The sequence below is a fragment of the Gossypium raimondii genome, chromosome 1 (assembly GCF_025698545.1).
Source record: "Gossypium raimondii isolate GPD5lz chromosome 1, ASM2569854v1, whole genome shotgun sequence".
NCBI classification, from domain to species: domain Eukaryota; kingdom Viridiplantae; phylum Streptophyta; class Magnoliopsida; order Malvales; family Malvaceae; genus Gossypium; species Gossypium raimondii.
In genome coordinates, this window is record NC_068565.1 from 44203211 (window position 1) to 44216858 (window position 13648).

The 13648-nt window shown below is 33.6% G+C and overlaps 1 protein-coding gene across 1 annotated transcript; it reads left to right on the plus strand.

The window, feature by feature from the left end:
- The first annotated feature begins 3914 nt into the window (after positions 1–3914).
- LOC105785966 (cytokinin riboside 5'-monophosphate phosphoribohydrolase LOG5) lies at positions 3915–6020 on the plus strand. Its single transcript, XM_012612179.2, has 7 exons — positions 3915–4329; positions 4431–4528; positions 4635–4665; positions 4757–4856; positions 4966–5036; positions 5155–5298; positions 5549–6020. The coding sequence occupies exons 1-7, from the start codon at positions 4210–4212 to the stop codon at positions 5675–5677; spliced, it is 693 nt and encodes a 230-aa protein (XP_012467633.1). The 5' UTR covers positions 3915–4209; the 3' UTR covers positions 5678–6020.
- Positions 6021–13648: the final 7628 nt, after the last annotated feature.

Genomic DNA, 13648 nt, shown 5'->3' on the forward strand with positions numbered 1-13648 from the left:
CTTTTTCTTTACCTCGATCTAGCTCTGTATTTGGTCTATCCGGAACTATATGAGTAAATTTAGGTCAATTTAATACAATTCATATTCAATTCAATTCAATTCAATTCACATCTTAGGCAAAATTACCATCTTGTTGCTATACTTTTAATTAATGATGATTTTGTCCCTAGACTCGGAAAATGAAATTCATGCAATTTAATCCTTATTCCAAACCTAGCCAATTTTTACATGTCACAATAGCAGTCCTTGTATTTCACAAAAATCAAAATTTTTCCATAAATTTTACATCTTTTCAATTTAGTCTCCAAATCACAATTTCACAAAAACTTCCTTTACAAAAGTTGTTTATCTATCAACAACCACTCATTTTCTACCATAAAACTTCATAATTCATACACACTCATCTATGGAAAAACTTTAATACTCTGATAACTTTGCGAATTAATACCCGAGATAGCTAGATTAAGCTATTACGATCTCAGAAAATATAAAAATATCTAAAAACGGAACAAGAATTCTTACCCAATTAAGCCAAATAAGCTTGCTTGAGTTCTCTTTTCTTAGCTAGGGTTTTCATGAAAAAAATTTGGGAAAAATGATGAAAAAGATGATATTTTCATTATTTAATTACTTATCATCTTTTCATCTTTTTCTTTCCAATTTAGTCTTTTCTTTATTTAATTTTCTATGGATAAATCATCACACTTATCTACTAACTCCTCTTAATGGTCTATTTGTCATATAAGGACCTCAAAATTTAAATTCCATAGCTATTTAATACTTATAGTCGCTAGAACTCAACTTTTGCATTTCATGCAATTTGATATTTTTTATCAATTAAACATATAGTCGGTAAAATTTTCCTAACGAAATTTTTATACGATATTCCTATCATACGGCAAACCATAAAATGTTTTTTCTTATGGACTCAAATTTGTGGTACCGAAACCACTGTTCCACTTTAACTGAAAATGTGTTGTTACATATTGTACCATCTGAGTTGTGTTTGGCTTCAATCGAAATTGTTCGCACCAATAGTAGATCTCACAATACTCGATTCAGTCTCAATCAGAGTGGACTTGGCATAATCGTACATAGTACAATTCAATCCCAATCGTTGTTCTTGAATAAGAATTATTTTGACTTGTTCTGAACATTAGTTGCTTTTAATATGGTTGTTCTTAATGTAGAAGTTGTTTTGAACAAGAATTTTTATGGGGTGATATTTTTTTTTGGAAGAACTTGTTCTGAAAAATGACTTTTTTAGAAGAGAACAATTATTCTAAATAGAAGCTACCTCAAATAATGATTATTCTAAACATAATTATTCTTGAAATATTATTATTTTAATCAAGAATTATTTTAACTATTTTCAACAAGAATTATTCTTAAATAATAGTTACATTAGATGAGAATTATTCTAACTGAAATCCTATTTTAAACCTAACTATTCTAAACCTACTATTGTTTTGAATAACAATTATTTTAAATAATTATTTTTCTTTTCAAAAAAATATTAGTGTATTATCCTAAAAAGATAGTGAAAACGGAGTATATATTAATTTCAAGGTTGTATAAAATATTTGAAATTATCCAAGGTGATTTAAGTCCTCAAGCTTCAAACCAAATGCTTAGCAATTATTTCCCGAGGTGACAATTGACAGAGAGAATAAAGGAAAAAAGTGGGAGCAGTAGACCATTAAAATCAACTACCCCAACAGGGTTAATAATGTATATAATGTATGCGCAATAGAGACGGCGCAGAGCAATCATTGCATTGCTTCCTTTTCATTTATAACTGTTTCAGCATTTAGAGCTTTCACTATACAATGGTCAATGCTCTGTGCTAGTTTTAATTGTCCACACCCTACCTTGCCTTACACTTTCTTGCCGTCCCTTGAACACCCTTCATTTTGACATGCATTCCCCTTTTCCCATATGCTTTTTTAAATTAGAAAAAATGTGTCAAATTGTCTACATGCTTGTGTAATAATACAAAAAAAAATCAACTGTATTATTAGAATATTTTATTTAAAATTTCAATTAGTATCAAGAAAAAATGATGAAAAGATTTAAAAGAATGCTAATTCAATCTATAAAATACTCGAGCAAAATATGGAAAAGAAATATTATTTTGTGAGAGTTGGAAAAAGAAAATACTTGAACTACAAGAATTCTACTATGTAGATATGACCCATGGGATTATTAGGATATACGGGAAGCAAAGTGGAGCTGATTTCTGTGAAGACACGTGGCTAAAAACATCCCTTAATTAAGGTTGCAAAAATGTCAGAAGCATTAAATAGGAACGTGCCAGATGAGAAGGCTTAAAGCTAAATGGCCTATATATGCAATGCAGGAAAGGCTCAGAGCAGTCATAGACTCGTAGCCTCCTCCATCAGAGGCCCTAAGAAAATGAATAGCCTAATCCCTGACCATGAGAACCCACCCTTCAACTCTCCTCCTTCATTTCTTCCCTAGCTTTCAACTGGGTCCCAATTTTTCTCATCCACTCCATTGGTCAATTCCCCCCACTTGTGTACCTTCCTTCATCCATCGACCACAGCAATGCCGTGTGAGTTTTTACCTGCAAATTTGAGGCTGCTTGCTACCTCCCCCATTTCCATGACCCCACCATCTGGAATTGGATTTCATTTCAGGGTTTCTTTCAATTATGGATTGCTAGTGTGACATTTTGGACTTCCAGGTTCCCAACGACATGCATGTCTAGTACAGAACCAGATTAATGGAAATTGGGACATTTCCAAAGCAAGAAAATTTTAACTCATTTGTCTTTTTTTGTTTTCTTCCAAGTTTAAAAACAAAGAGGCCGAGAGGAGGACATCCCTGGGTTTATCAGGCACTCGCCACTTAGGTTCGTGGGGCCCTGGACTTGCTACTTCTCTAGGAAAGTGTACGTAAGTGACAAAACTGTAGTGGATTTTAGGATAAACTTAAAACTGGTTGAGTATTGTAAGTGTGAAAGTTGAAGCTGACAAATGTAGGGAAAGAGGCCAAAACTGTTGTTGATAATGAAATGGCAAAAAACTGTGTTGTGGAGTCAAATCTTTGATTTGTCATACTCATATGGCCATTTAAAACTAAAGGGGAAGAAACCTCATTAAACCAACAATTAATTAACCTGTACTGGTAAAATGGTAAATACCCAACAGATGTTAAGTGAGATTGAGCAAGTGCTTCCTTTCCTATTACCACAATGATCAAAGTAGTAAATCATTATGATGATTAAGAAAACGATGTAACCCTTGCCACCCAATTTAATACACTGAGTGTTTGTTTATGCTTAACTGTCTGTTGGGTTTCGTACTTTTATATGTTTGAGAAGTTCATTTTTGATAATATAGCTTTGAGGGAAATGCCTGAAGCCCTGAACCTGAAAGAGTGTTTACTTGCAAGAGAAGAGCATTGGTTTTGCTTTAGTGTGTGGAAAAAAACTTAAATGCTGGTAGCAGCGCAGAATCTGCTTTTTGGTTCTTTGGGAATGAAGAGAAAAAAACCCATAGCTTCTGCAAATACAAAACCATAGCTCTCTTTCTCTCTCTATCTCTCTGGGGAATGATTTATGATGAGATGAAGTTATCAGAAATCATCAGAAACCAATCATAAAACATGTCATAAGGTCTTTTATTTTTTCTTTCTTTTCTATTAAACTTTCTGATTAGAAATGGAAAATGAAGTCTGAGGTAAAGCGTATATGTTATATAGCATATAAGCTCACTACAAGTAATTTTCTTGTTTCTGGCGTTGATCTTGTTGAAGTATTGCAAGAAATCTACATGTTTCTGGCATCATGTTTCACACGTGGACACTTTTGGATATCGTAGGGTTATTACATGTACATTCTCTTCTTCTCATTCTCATTCTGTCAATGGCCAGCCCTTTTGCCTTTTTGTCTTTTACTTAATCTACATCTATTATTCTCATTACCATTTTCAATATTTTATTATTGTTTTTTCGTTAGTACGGGCTTTCTTTGAAAAAAATAAGATTTTCTTTAACGAGCAGTCTATATGCTTTGGTGGGGACTTGGGAGTGAGTCTATAAATATAAATACGGGGCCTGTTTCATCTTACATTGTCTAGAGTGAAGCAACGGAGCGTGCTTGCCACCACACATCTGTTTCTCTCTCTGTGAGCCCACTTTTGTGTAGAGTAAGCAAACGAGGGAACTTGACAAGAATCTCTGGAAATGGAAATGGAAGGGAAAGTTGTGAAATCAAGATTCAAGAGGGTATGTGTTTTCTGTGGAAGCAGTACTGGCAAGAGGAAATGTTACAGAGATGCTGCTGTTGAATTAGCCCAAGAATTGGTACATCTAAACATCTCCCAAACATCTCTTTCAATCCTGTCTCTTTTTCTTTATGTTAGTTATAAGGTTTTCTTTTTCTCTGTTGTGTTGTTTTGGGAAAGGTGGCAAGAAGATTGGACCTTGTTTATGGTGGAGGGAGTATTGGATTGATGGGTTTGGTTTCACAAGCTGTTCACCATGCTGGAGGGAATGTTCTTGGGTACACTCATCATTCATCATCAACCTATGAACTATTCACTTTCTTGGTTTTAGTTAATGTATCTCATATTTGTGACCATGAAATTTTGTTATATTCCTGTTAACAGGATCATACCTAGAACTCTGATGAGCAAAGAGGTGCATATCAACTTCTTTTTATTGTCTTTTGAGATACGAGTCTGTAGCTTTTCAATGATGTCTTGAGTGTATGTTGCATGTCGAGCCACAGATAACTGGTGAAACGGTAGGGGAAGTGAGACCAGTCGCCAACATGCACCAAAGAAAGGCAGAAATGGCCCGCCATTCTGATTGTTTTATTGCTTTACCAGGTCCCATCTACTCTTTTAAATATAATATCCAATTTCACACGTACTTTACCCTTTCTGTTCAACAAATATAACCAAAGAGTGCTTACTTTGCTCTCTTGTTGAGTATCAGGGGGGTATGGAACTTTGGAGGAGTTACTGGAAGTGATAACCTGGGCTCAGCTGGGTATCCATGACAAACCTGTAAGCAATAATAATATGCATAATGTTATTGTTTCCACAATAGAAAAGAAAAAGTTGATATCTGGGTCCATTGGTTCCTCTCTTTTGAAACCGAACTTATGTTTCCAAAAATATGCAGGTGGGCTTGCTTAATGTTGATGGCTATTATAATTATCTACTGACTTTCATCGACAAAGCCGTGGATGATGGCTTTATCAAACCTTCCCAACGCCACATCATTGTCTCTGCACCAAATGCCACAGAACTGGTCCAGAAGCTTGAGGTGGGTTACTTGTTGCCTTGAGCTGCTATTCCCTTCATTTTTGTCATTAAACGTTTGTTTGTAAACTACATGATGCTCATATATGGAATGGACAATATGGTGGTTTAGAAAAAGGAATCTCTTTTATCAAAACCAAAAAAAAAAAAAAAAGAAAAGGAAAAGGAACCTCTCAGACTACTTTCCGGGGGGGGGGTTTATTTTCCACTGTCTTGTTTGCTTGTAAGTGGTAACACTGGTTTGTTTTGATTAGGAGTACGTGCCTGTGCATGATGGAATCATAGCCAAGGCAAGTTGGGAGGTTGAGCAGCAGCAGCAGCAGCAAGTGCCGCAACAGGTGGGGTTCAATGCCACTACTTTTCAGACTCAGATCGCTCTATAAAGGAAGACATGGAAATTGAATAAAGATGGGAAAAAAAAGTAGGGAAAAAGGTGTTTTAGGCGCTTAGCTTTTTACTATGATTTTTGGGTCAGATACCAACCATACCATAATGATCATGGTAAGGTTTGCATGACAAGGAAATATAGAGAAGAACAAAAAGTATGTTTTCTTTTTGGAAAGCTAAGCTCATTAATATGAGCATTTAAACTAGTATTTTGGCATCTAAAATTATGTACAAATATCATAGAAAGAACAAGCAGCAAAATCCAAAAACTGCAGCTTTTTATTATTTGTATGTATCATGCATGTCAATGCATAAAGAGCATGCATTGCTTTGCTGATAGTTTCACAACTTGTTCTCTTTTTGTTCTGTCAGTTTTTTTTAAAGGTACTGTTGTGGTGAATGACGATGATTTATGCATTTGCATCATTTGATAGACATAAAAAGTTGGAAACTTTGGTTTTGGCTTGGCCTAAGTAGGGCTTTGCTTTGCTGAAGCCCTTCAGGCTCCAACTGTGTGGTATATGTGTCATATGTTGTCTCTATAAACAAAATTTGTGTCCAGTTGGGTTAGGATCAGAGTGATCAGAGTTTCTGGTGTACAGGGAATTTGCAAGTACAGGGAATTTCAACTGTAGCTGGACACTTGAGACACTTCTGTTGGTAAAATAGTAGAAACTGGTGCAAAATATTAAAAACCTAACTTCTTTAAATGGTATGTCAATTTGACTTGCCTAACATTTATGTAGACATTTAAGTACAATAAATTGAAATTTTGACAAATGCTGGGGGTTATCGTAAGAGTTACTTAACCTTTTGGCTTGGATGGGACTTTGCTAGAACTTCAATGGAAGAGTTTCATTTGTATTCTTTCTGATGTGATTGTGTCTATACATTTCATCACAGTAATTGTTGCCACATATGCATTTAAATGCACGACACTTGTCCTTCTTTGAACCTGTATTTACACAAATGGTATAAAATACCATATATTTGAAGATTGTATATGAACTTCTAATCTGAGCCTAACATAACCTAACTTCGCCTTCATATCTATCATTGGCTCTTCTCTGAAATAATAGTAGTAATAATAATTAATTTTTAACAGATTACATTTTGTGCGTTTCTTATGAATTCATATGCTGTTAATACATTAAATATAAATTCATATTAATTAATAATATTATCAATAACTTTTCCATGAAGAAAAACATACTTGGAGCCAGGGTGATAACTCATTTAGCAATAATATGGTTTTGGGGGGTTGGGAATGAGAAGATAAAATCTTGTGTGTCTGGTCCAAGCAAGAAGGCATTGGTTGCCTGGAAGAGGCATGTTATCATCAGGTTCAGATTACAGGGAAACGTGTTGGGGCCTGGCATGGGGGACCGGTTTTAGGTTTTTTTTTTTTTCTCTGTTTTTGCTTTTATCGTCCTTCCCGAAGGCAAATTAAGAGGATGATAGAAACGGAGTGGTGGCCATGACCGTGGCCGCCTTTAAAATTGTCAAAAGTAGACGCTGTCTGTGATAGCTGTTATTCATCAACTCGAAGGCAGGAGGGGTGGGGGTAGTTGCTCCAACTCAGACGTGGGGGACCATGCCTTCTCATTCCATGCAAATTAAAACCCAGAAAATTGGGAAATTATTTGTGTTGATATATAAATATATAAATTTACATATTATATTAGTTACTTTCAGTACAAATATTATCTGAAACAAGAATGAAACGATTGTTTGTTACTATTTTTGTCAAAAAAATGAAACCCCAAGGCAAAGGATGGAACATCAAAAAGGTCCTAGTCCCACTCCCACTCGGTAAGCTATAAGGTGGGGTGGGGGTGCCTAAATAGTAAGCCCCTAACCAAACAGATGATGCTCAAATAGTTTGGGAGCAAATAATCAATAATTCAGATGTCAGATACTGATGTGAAAGACACAATCCTTTCAATTTAATACAAAGGCCTACGATTCTACACTAGTTCTAATTCCCTACCAAGCCAGACCCACGGCGTCAACCTTACATTGCTTTCTCATTTCACATTTTTAATATATGTTGTTAATCTTCGGTTAATTTACTCAAATAATATAAAAAACAATTAAACATTGAAATAAATTTTCAGCAAGATTATTTATAAAAAATTAAACATTGAAATAGGCGCCATCACCTTTTCCTATAATATTTTTTTTTACTTTAAAAAAATATTATTATTTTATTTTAAAAAATGTTTATATATATATCGGGTCAAAATATAGTTAACGAGTCAAAATACGGGTTAAATATATTTGTGCATGTGACGCCACCTAGACTGGCGGCACCAATCGCGCCTGTCAGATAGGTGACATTGGTTGCGCCTGCCAGGTAGGCGACACTGGAGTGACCAGTCCCTTCACCTCTGCACGCCGAACGCCCAAGAAGAAGAAGACGAAGAAGAAGAAGAAGAAGAAGAAGAAGAGAAGAAGAAGAAGAAGAATTTATTAATGTTAGTTATTTTGTTAGTAATTTATGATTAGGTTATATAAATTGGTAGTGCTTAGTTTAGTGTTTTGTGATTTTTTAATGTAATTTTTATATAATGTAATTTTATTTGATTTTATTTATTTGACAATTTTATTGATTTATTAAACTGTTGATTAAATTTGTTGTTATATAATTTTATAGGTTGTTTGAAAGAAATTAATCGGTATGTTTCTATTTCTATTTTTATTTTTAATTTGTATGTTTTTATGTTTAGATAGTTTATATTTATTTTAATTGTATTATTATTGTGAACTAACATAAAATATTTTTTATTGTAGGTAAATTCGGGAAATTATGAGATATTTACCGTGTTTTTCTATTTCGAAATTCAAAATTATTTATTGTACTTTTGTAACAAATGAAATGAATTTATTTTTTAATTGTAGATTTGCAACAAATGGGTTCTTTGATTAATAATAATCACATATCAAGTGCTATTAATGAGATGGTAATGAAATTTTTATTTGATGTTTATGTTATTTGCGAAATTAAATTATATTGTATTAACTATTTTGCTAATTTAATAATGCCAGGGCCCGTTCTGTGCATTGAGGGGTCGTGTTAATAGTGTAGGGTTTCTGCCGGATGCATGTTGTTCGAGTTTATATTATGCACCTTATAGGGGTGTACTCATGCTGGATGCAAACGGCAATAGGGTCCACTTGATGTACTTACCCTTATTATCTAATTTGCATAACACCCGTTCGTATAGTTGGGGGTCTGCAGTGTTAGCCATGTTGTATTGTGAACTTTGTCGGATGACAGATCCTTCTGCGGTAGAAATAGGCGGACGCCTTATATTGTTGCAGTCGTGGGCACTTTATCGGATGCTATTTTTGGCATCCATTAGTAACCAATCATATGCATTTCCACTTGTTAATAGATGATGAATTTTTACTCATAATAACAATTAATTGAATTTTTTTTTGGATTATATTATTCTAAAAATTTGTTTTCATAGATGGAGCACTAATTTGGGTATCGGGAGGTCATACACAGTTTCGATATACCGTCTGATGATCAAGAATCATGCTGGAGAAGGGGTAAGTTTTTCCAATATCAACTTAATTTTATTATTTTATCTCACTCGACCCGCGTTAATATAGCCATGTTATTAACTGTGTAGTTCATTTGGATGCCATATTCTATTCTAGATATTATGGCGGTTATTCCTCGTCTACCCACGTCCACTCAAACCTATGGTGCATTAGTGCACTTGTTATCAATTTTCAGACAGTGGAGTGGTATCATGGTGATCGAGTACTCCGGTAGTTCGATTGCATACAGTATATCTCGACACTGTTAGTATGATTGGGGGAGATCCATGAGATCAACAAAAGGGGAAAACATGGAAATGATTGAGTGGAAGTGCATGAAGAATATATTACAATGTGGAGCGGCCGATTGGGGAGTGTACTTCAGATTGATCATGCTTTGGATCTGCAGCCTCGTTAGAGTACATATAGTGGTACTCTGAGATCTATTTTTGTTTGGTAGGCTGCCGATGGTAGTCGCCCCGCATATGACACGACTTGGGCAACTCCTTCTAGGTCTTCATTACGCACCAAAGCCAGAGGCAGAGTCGAAACTATACTCTAGGGATAGTTCTTATCATCCAGATTTGGGGGGCGAAGACTATTTCCAAGGCTTTCAGGTTACGAATAGCATTTAGAGTTTGATATCTTCAACCCACTATCACCTCAATATTCCAGTCATCCCGGCTTGTATCCACCTCAATACTCTACTCCACTTCTTTCGGCCCGTATCCACCGCTGTACTCCACTCCTCCCGGCCTGTATCCACAGCCGTACACCATTACTTCTGGCTCAAGTCTATCGATGGTGTTTGAGACATGATTTTTCATCTACGTTTTGCACACCCCCACATGTAGGTGAAGAGAACGTTGATCGTTGCAATCACCCGCAACGTGAACGTCGAGCTCCACAACAATATACCATTAGGACCACACCATCAAACCATCAATTTTAAAGGGTTTTTTAATTTAAATAACTTTATATTTATGTAATGACTTTTTTTCCATTCTAGTTATTAATTTCAGGGTTTTGTTTTGCAATTTAAATAGTCAACTTTGTATTTGTGTAATAACTTTTTTGCCATTTCAGTTATTCTTTTTAGGGGTTTTTTGTAATTTAAATAATAAAATTTGTATTATTTACGTAAAAACGTTATTTAAATCAACAAAATATAAACGCAACAAGCTTTAGAATAACTTTGTAAGTCAAATTAGATTAATTGTGTAACACCCCTTACCCGAGACCGTTGCTGGAGTCAAGCACGAGGCATTACCTAACTTAACTTACTAGTTCGGAGCATAAAAATTTGCTTTTAAAAAAATTTAATTCACTCACGTTCATTTAATATGTCCCTAAAAGGGAATCTCGAGCCCCTAAATCATGCAATAGAAATAGTTCGAGTCCAAACCGGGAGCATTAATAATTTTTCAAATACTAAAACAAATTAAAACAATTCATTTCATTATTCACAATAAAACTGTCCACCTGCTCAATAGTCACTAATTTAATTATAACTCAAGTTACAAAACTCAAAATTTAGATCTGTAAATTTTCCTTGAAACTAGACTCATATATCTTCTGACCATAAAATTTTTAGAATTTTTGTTTAGCCAATTAGTACAGTTTATTCTTTAAAATATCCCTATTTTACTATTCGACAGCTCGACCCTCTTCACTAAAATTTAATTATCTCATTGTACAGAATATGGATAACATTCTCATTTGTTTCTATTGAAAATAGGATCACTAAGGAATCTAGACATATAAATTATAACTCCCAATTATTTCTGTACAAATTTTAATTAATTTCTAAATTAAAAACAGGGATTTCAAAAACTATTTTGACCCTGTCTCACTAAAATTAAAATATCTAAAATATACAACTCTTTTCCTTACTCTATTTCTTTCATGTGAAAATAGACTCATTCATCTTTAATTTAATATCTCACTCAACTTCTAATTCAATTTCCACCATTTTTAGTGATTTTTCAAATTCATATCAATGCTGTTGTCTAAAAACTATTCCATTGCAAATTTTACTCTTTTATAATTTCTTTGCATTAACTATCATTTAAGCATACACAATACCAAAACACGTTCTTATATAGCCAATTCAATAGTTAACCATTATCAAATATTTACTTGCTACTTCTTAGCCATATCATAAGAATACACACAAACTGACCAACTCCCTATACATGCCATATAAATCAAAAAGTTGTTTAACAAAATCTACCGGAGTAAATCTGGATAGTGTGATCGTTGATGTAGATCCAATCCTCTGAACATATATATATCAATCTACAAGAAACAATAAACACACACAAGTAAGCTTGCAGAAAGCTTAGTAAGTTCATAGGCTCATAATAAAATCTTACCAAAATTTCACTAACAACATTAATAAACAAATAAAAATTCAACATTTCCTGCCAACCACAATCTCAAACAATGAATCTATCCAATCGAGCTCAATATCAGATATCAACTTCTATTCCGACATTTAGCTTCAATTGCACTTACAATTACCTACCAAATTAAGGATCGTCTTACAGAATTGAATACATCGTTTGCCCAGTGTCACAATTTGCTTGAATTTTTCACAACGCTATAACTCAGTATGGTTTTCTTCACAGAAATACCATACCTACTTTTCACAACTCAGTATGGTTTTCTTTACCGAATTACCATACCTACTTTTCACAACTCAGTATGGTTTTCTTCATTGAAATACCATACCTACTTTTCACAACTCAGTATGGTTTTCTTCACTGGAATACCATACCTATGTTTCACACTTTGCCATGAATCCACTATGGACTTATTCGTCAATTCATCACTGGTTACCGAACGTATGTACTCAATCCTGCATATCCTTAAATTTGAACTAACAATCTCATTTTATTCTCATTTTTACCGTAATCATAATTCAACAACAATATACAGATTGATACATTATATCATTCTCACATTAACATTTAATCATAAAATTTCAGCCGTATGAACTTACCTGGGCCAATTCGTAGAAGTTGTAAAAGTTCAAAAACTAGTTCGATACTTTCTCTTTTCTGCGTTTATCTTCGGATTCCCGATCTATAATATAAAATTTTCCATTCAATAGCATCTAATTCAATACTAATTTACTTCACAATTTATGCCTTTCAATTTTCAAAATTACACTTTTACCCCTAAAATTTACAATTTTTACAATTTGGTCCATACTCAATTAATCCTTCAATTGATCTAATTTTTCTCAATTAACACCTTATCCAACCATTTTAGAATAATATAAAGCCTTTGATATTCAGAATTTCAATACAAAACCCCAATTCCTAACTCTTTCACAATTACGTCCTAAAAATCATTTTATGCTAAAATCACTTAATAAAATCATAATATAATGAAATTAAAACTTAAAATATATATTTATTCATCATAAAATTCTAGAAATTATTCATAGTAACTTAAAAATCACCCCGGAATAAAAAACTAATGAATTCAATAGTTGGACCTAGTTGTAAAAGTCACAAAACATAAAAATTTCAAAGAAAAAGAAAGAATTGAACTCACATGGTATAAAAATATGAGAAACCAGATTGTTTCAGACCTCCTATGGTGTTTTTACTGATAAATTATGAAGAAATCTCTAGATTTTTCACTTTTATCTTTGTTTTATATATTTAATTTGTAAAATTTCCAATTTTTCCCTTGTTTCTCCTTACTTTCTTGCTGATTTTTCTTGCCCAACCGTCTAGCCCATACAAATTGGGGCTAATTGCCTTTTAAATCCCTCCTTATTAGTCACTTAAGCTATTTAATCACGTTTAACAAAATTTTCACTATTTTTAATTTAGTTCTTTTTAATTAATTGACTATCCAAATGTTAAAATTTTCTAACGAAACTTTTATACTAACTCAATGACTAGCCATAAATATCTTGGTTTATGAACTCAAGGTCTCGATACCTCATTTTAGACCCAATTTACCTATTAAATTCTTTTTAAATCACAAAATTCAATAAATCACAAAATTCACTAATTTAAAAATTCTTCTAAATTCACACTTGACCCATAATTATTAGTTTATTAAATTTTAAGACTCATTAGTTGGATTTAGTAATCTCGAATCACTGTTTTCGACACCACTGAAAATTAGGCTATTACAAATTGCAACAAATTTTAAACAAATTTTAGATTTAATCCTCTCTACATGTAGTGAATGTAATTAATAGGGCTTGATCAATATCTCAATTCCTACCCGATCGCGACGATTGTCCGATATAGTAGTTTCAGAGCCGACATTTACTCTTGATTATGACCAGCTAATCTGCATACGCCACACAGCTTCTTGTCAGATTTCTCCCTAATGTCCGTTTCGTTATGGATTCTGGATGAATGCGGACGGCCTTTCAGATTCCTATG

Coding starts and splice junctions, on each gene's coding strand:
- LOC105785966 (XM_012612179.2), top strand. CDS start 4,210: ATGGAAATGGAAGGGAAAGTTGTGAAATCAAGATTCAAGAGGGTATGT. Junction 5,037..5,154: donor TGGGTATCCATGACAAACCT/GTAAGCAATAAT, acceptor AAAAATATGCAG/GTGGGCTTGCTTAATGTTGA. Junction 5,299..5,548: donor AACTGGTCCAGAAGCTTGAG/GTGGGTTACTTG, acceptor TGTTTTGATTAG/GAGTACGTGCCTGTGCATGA.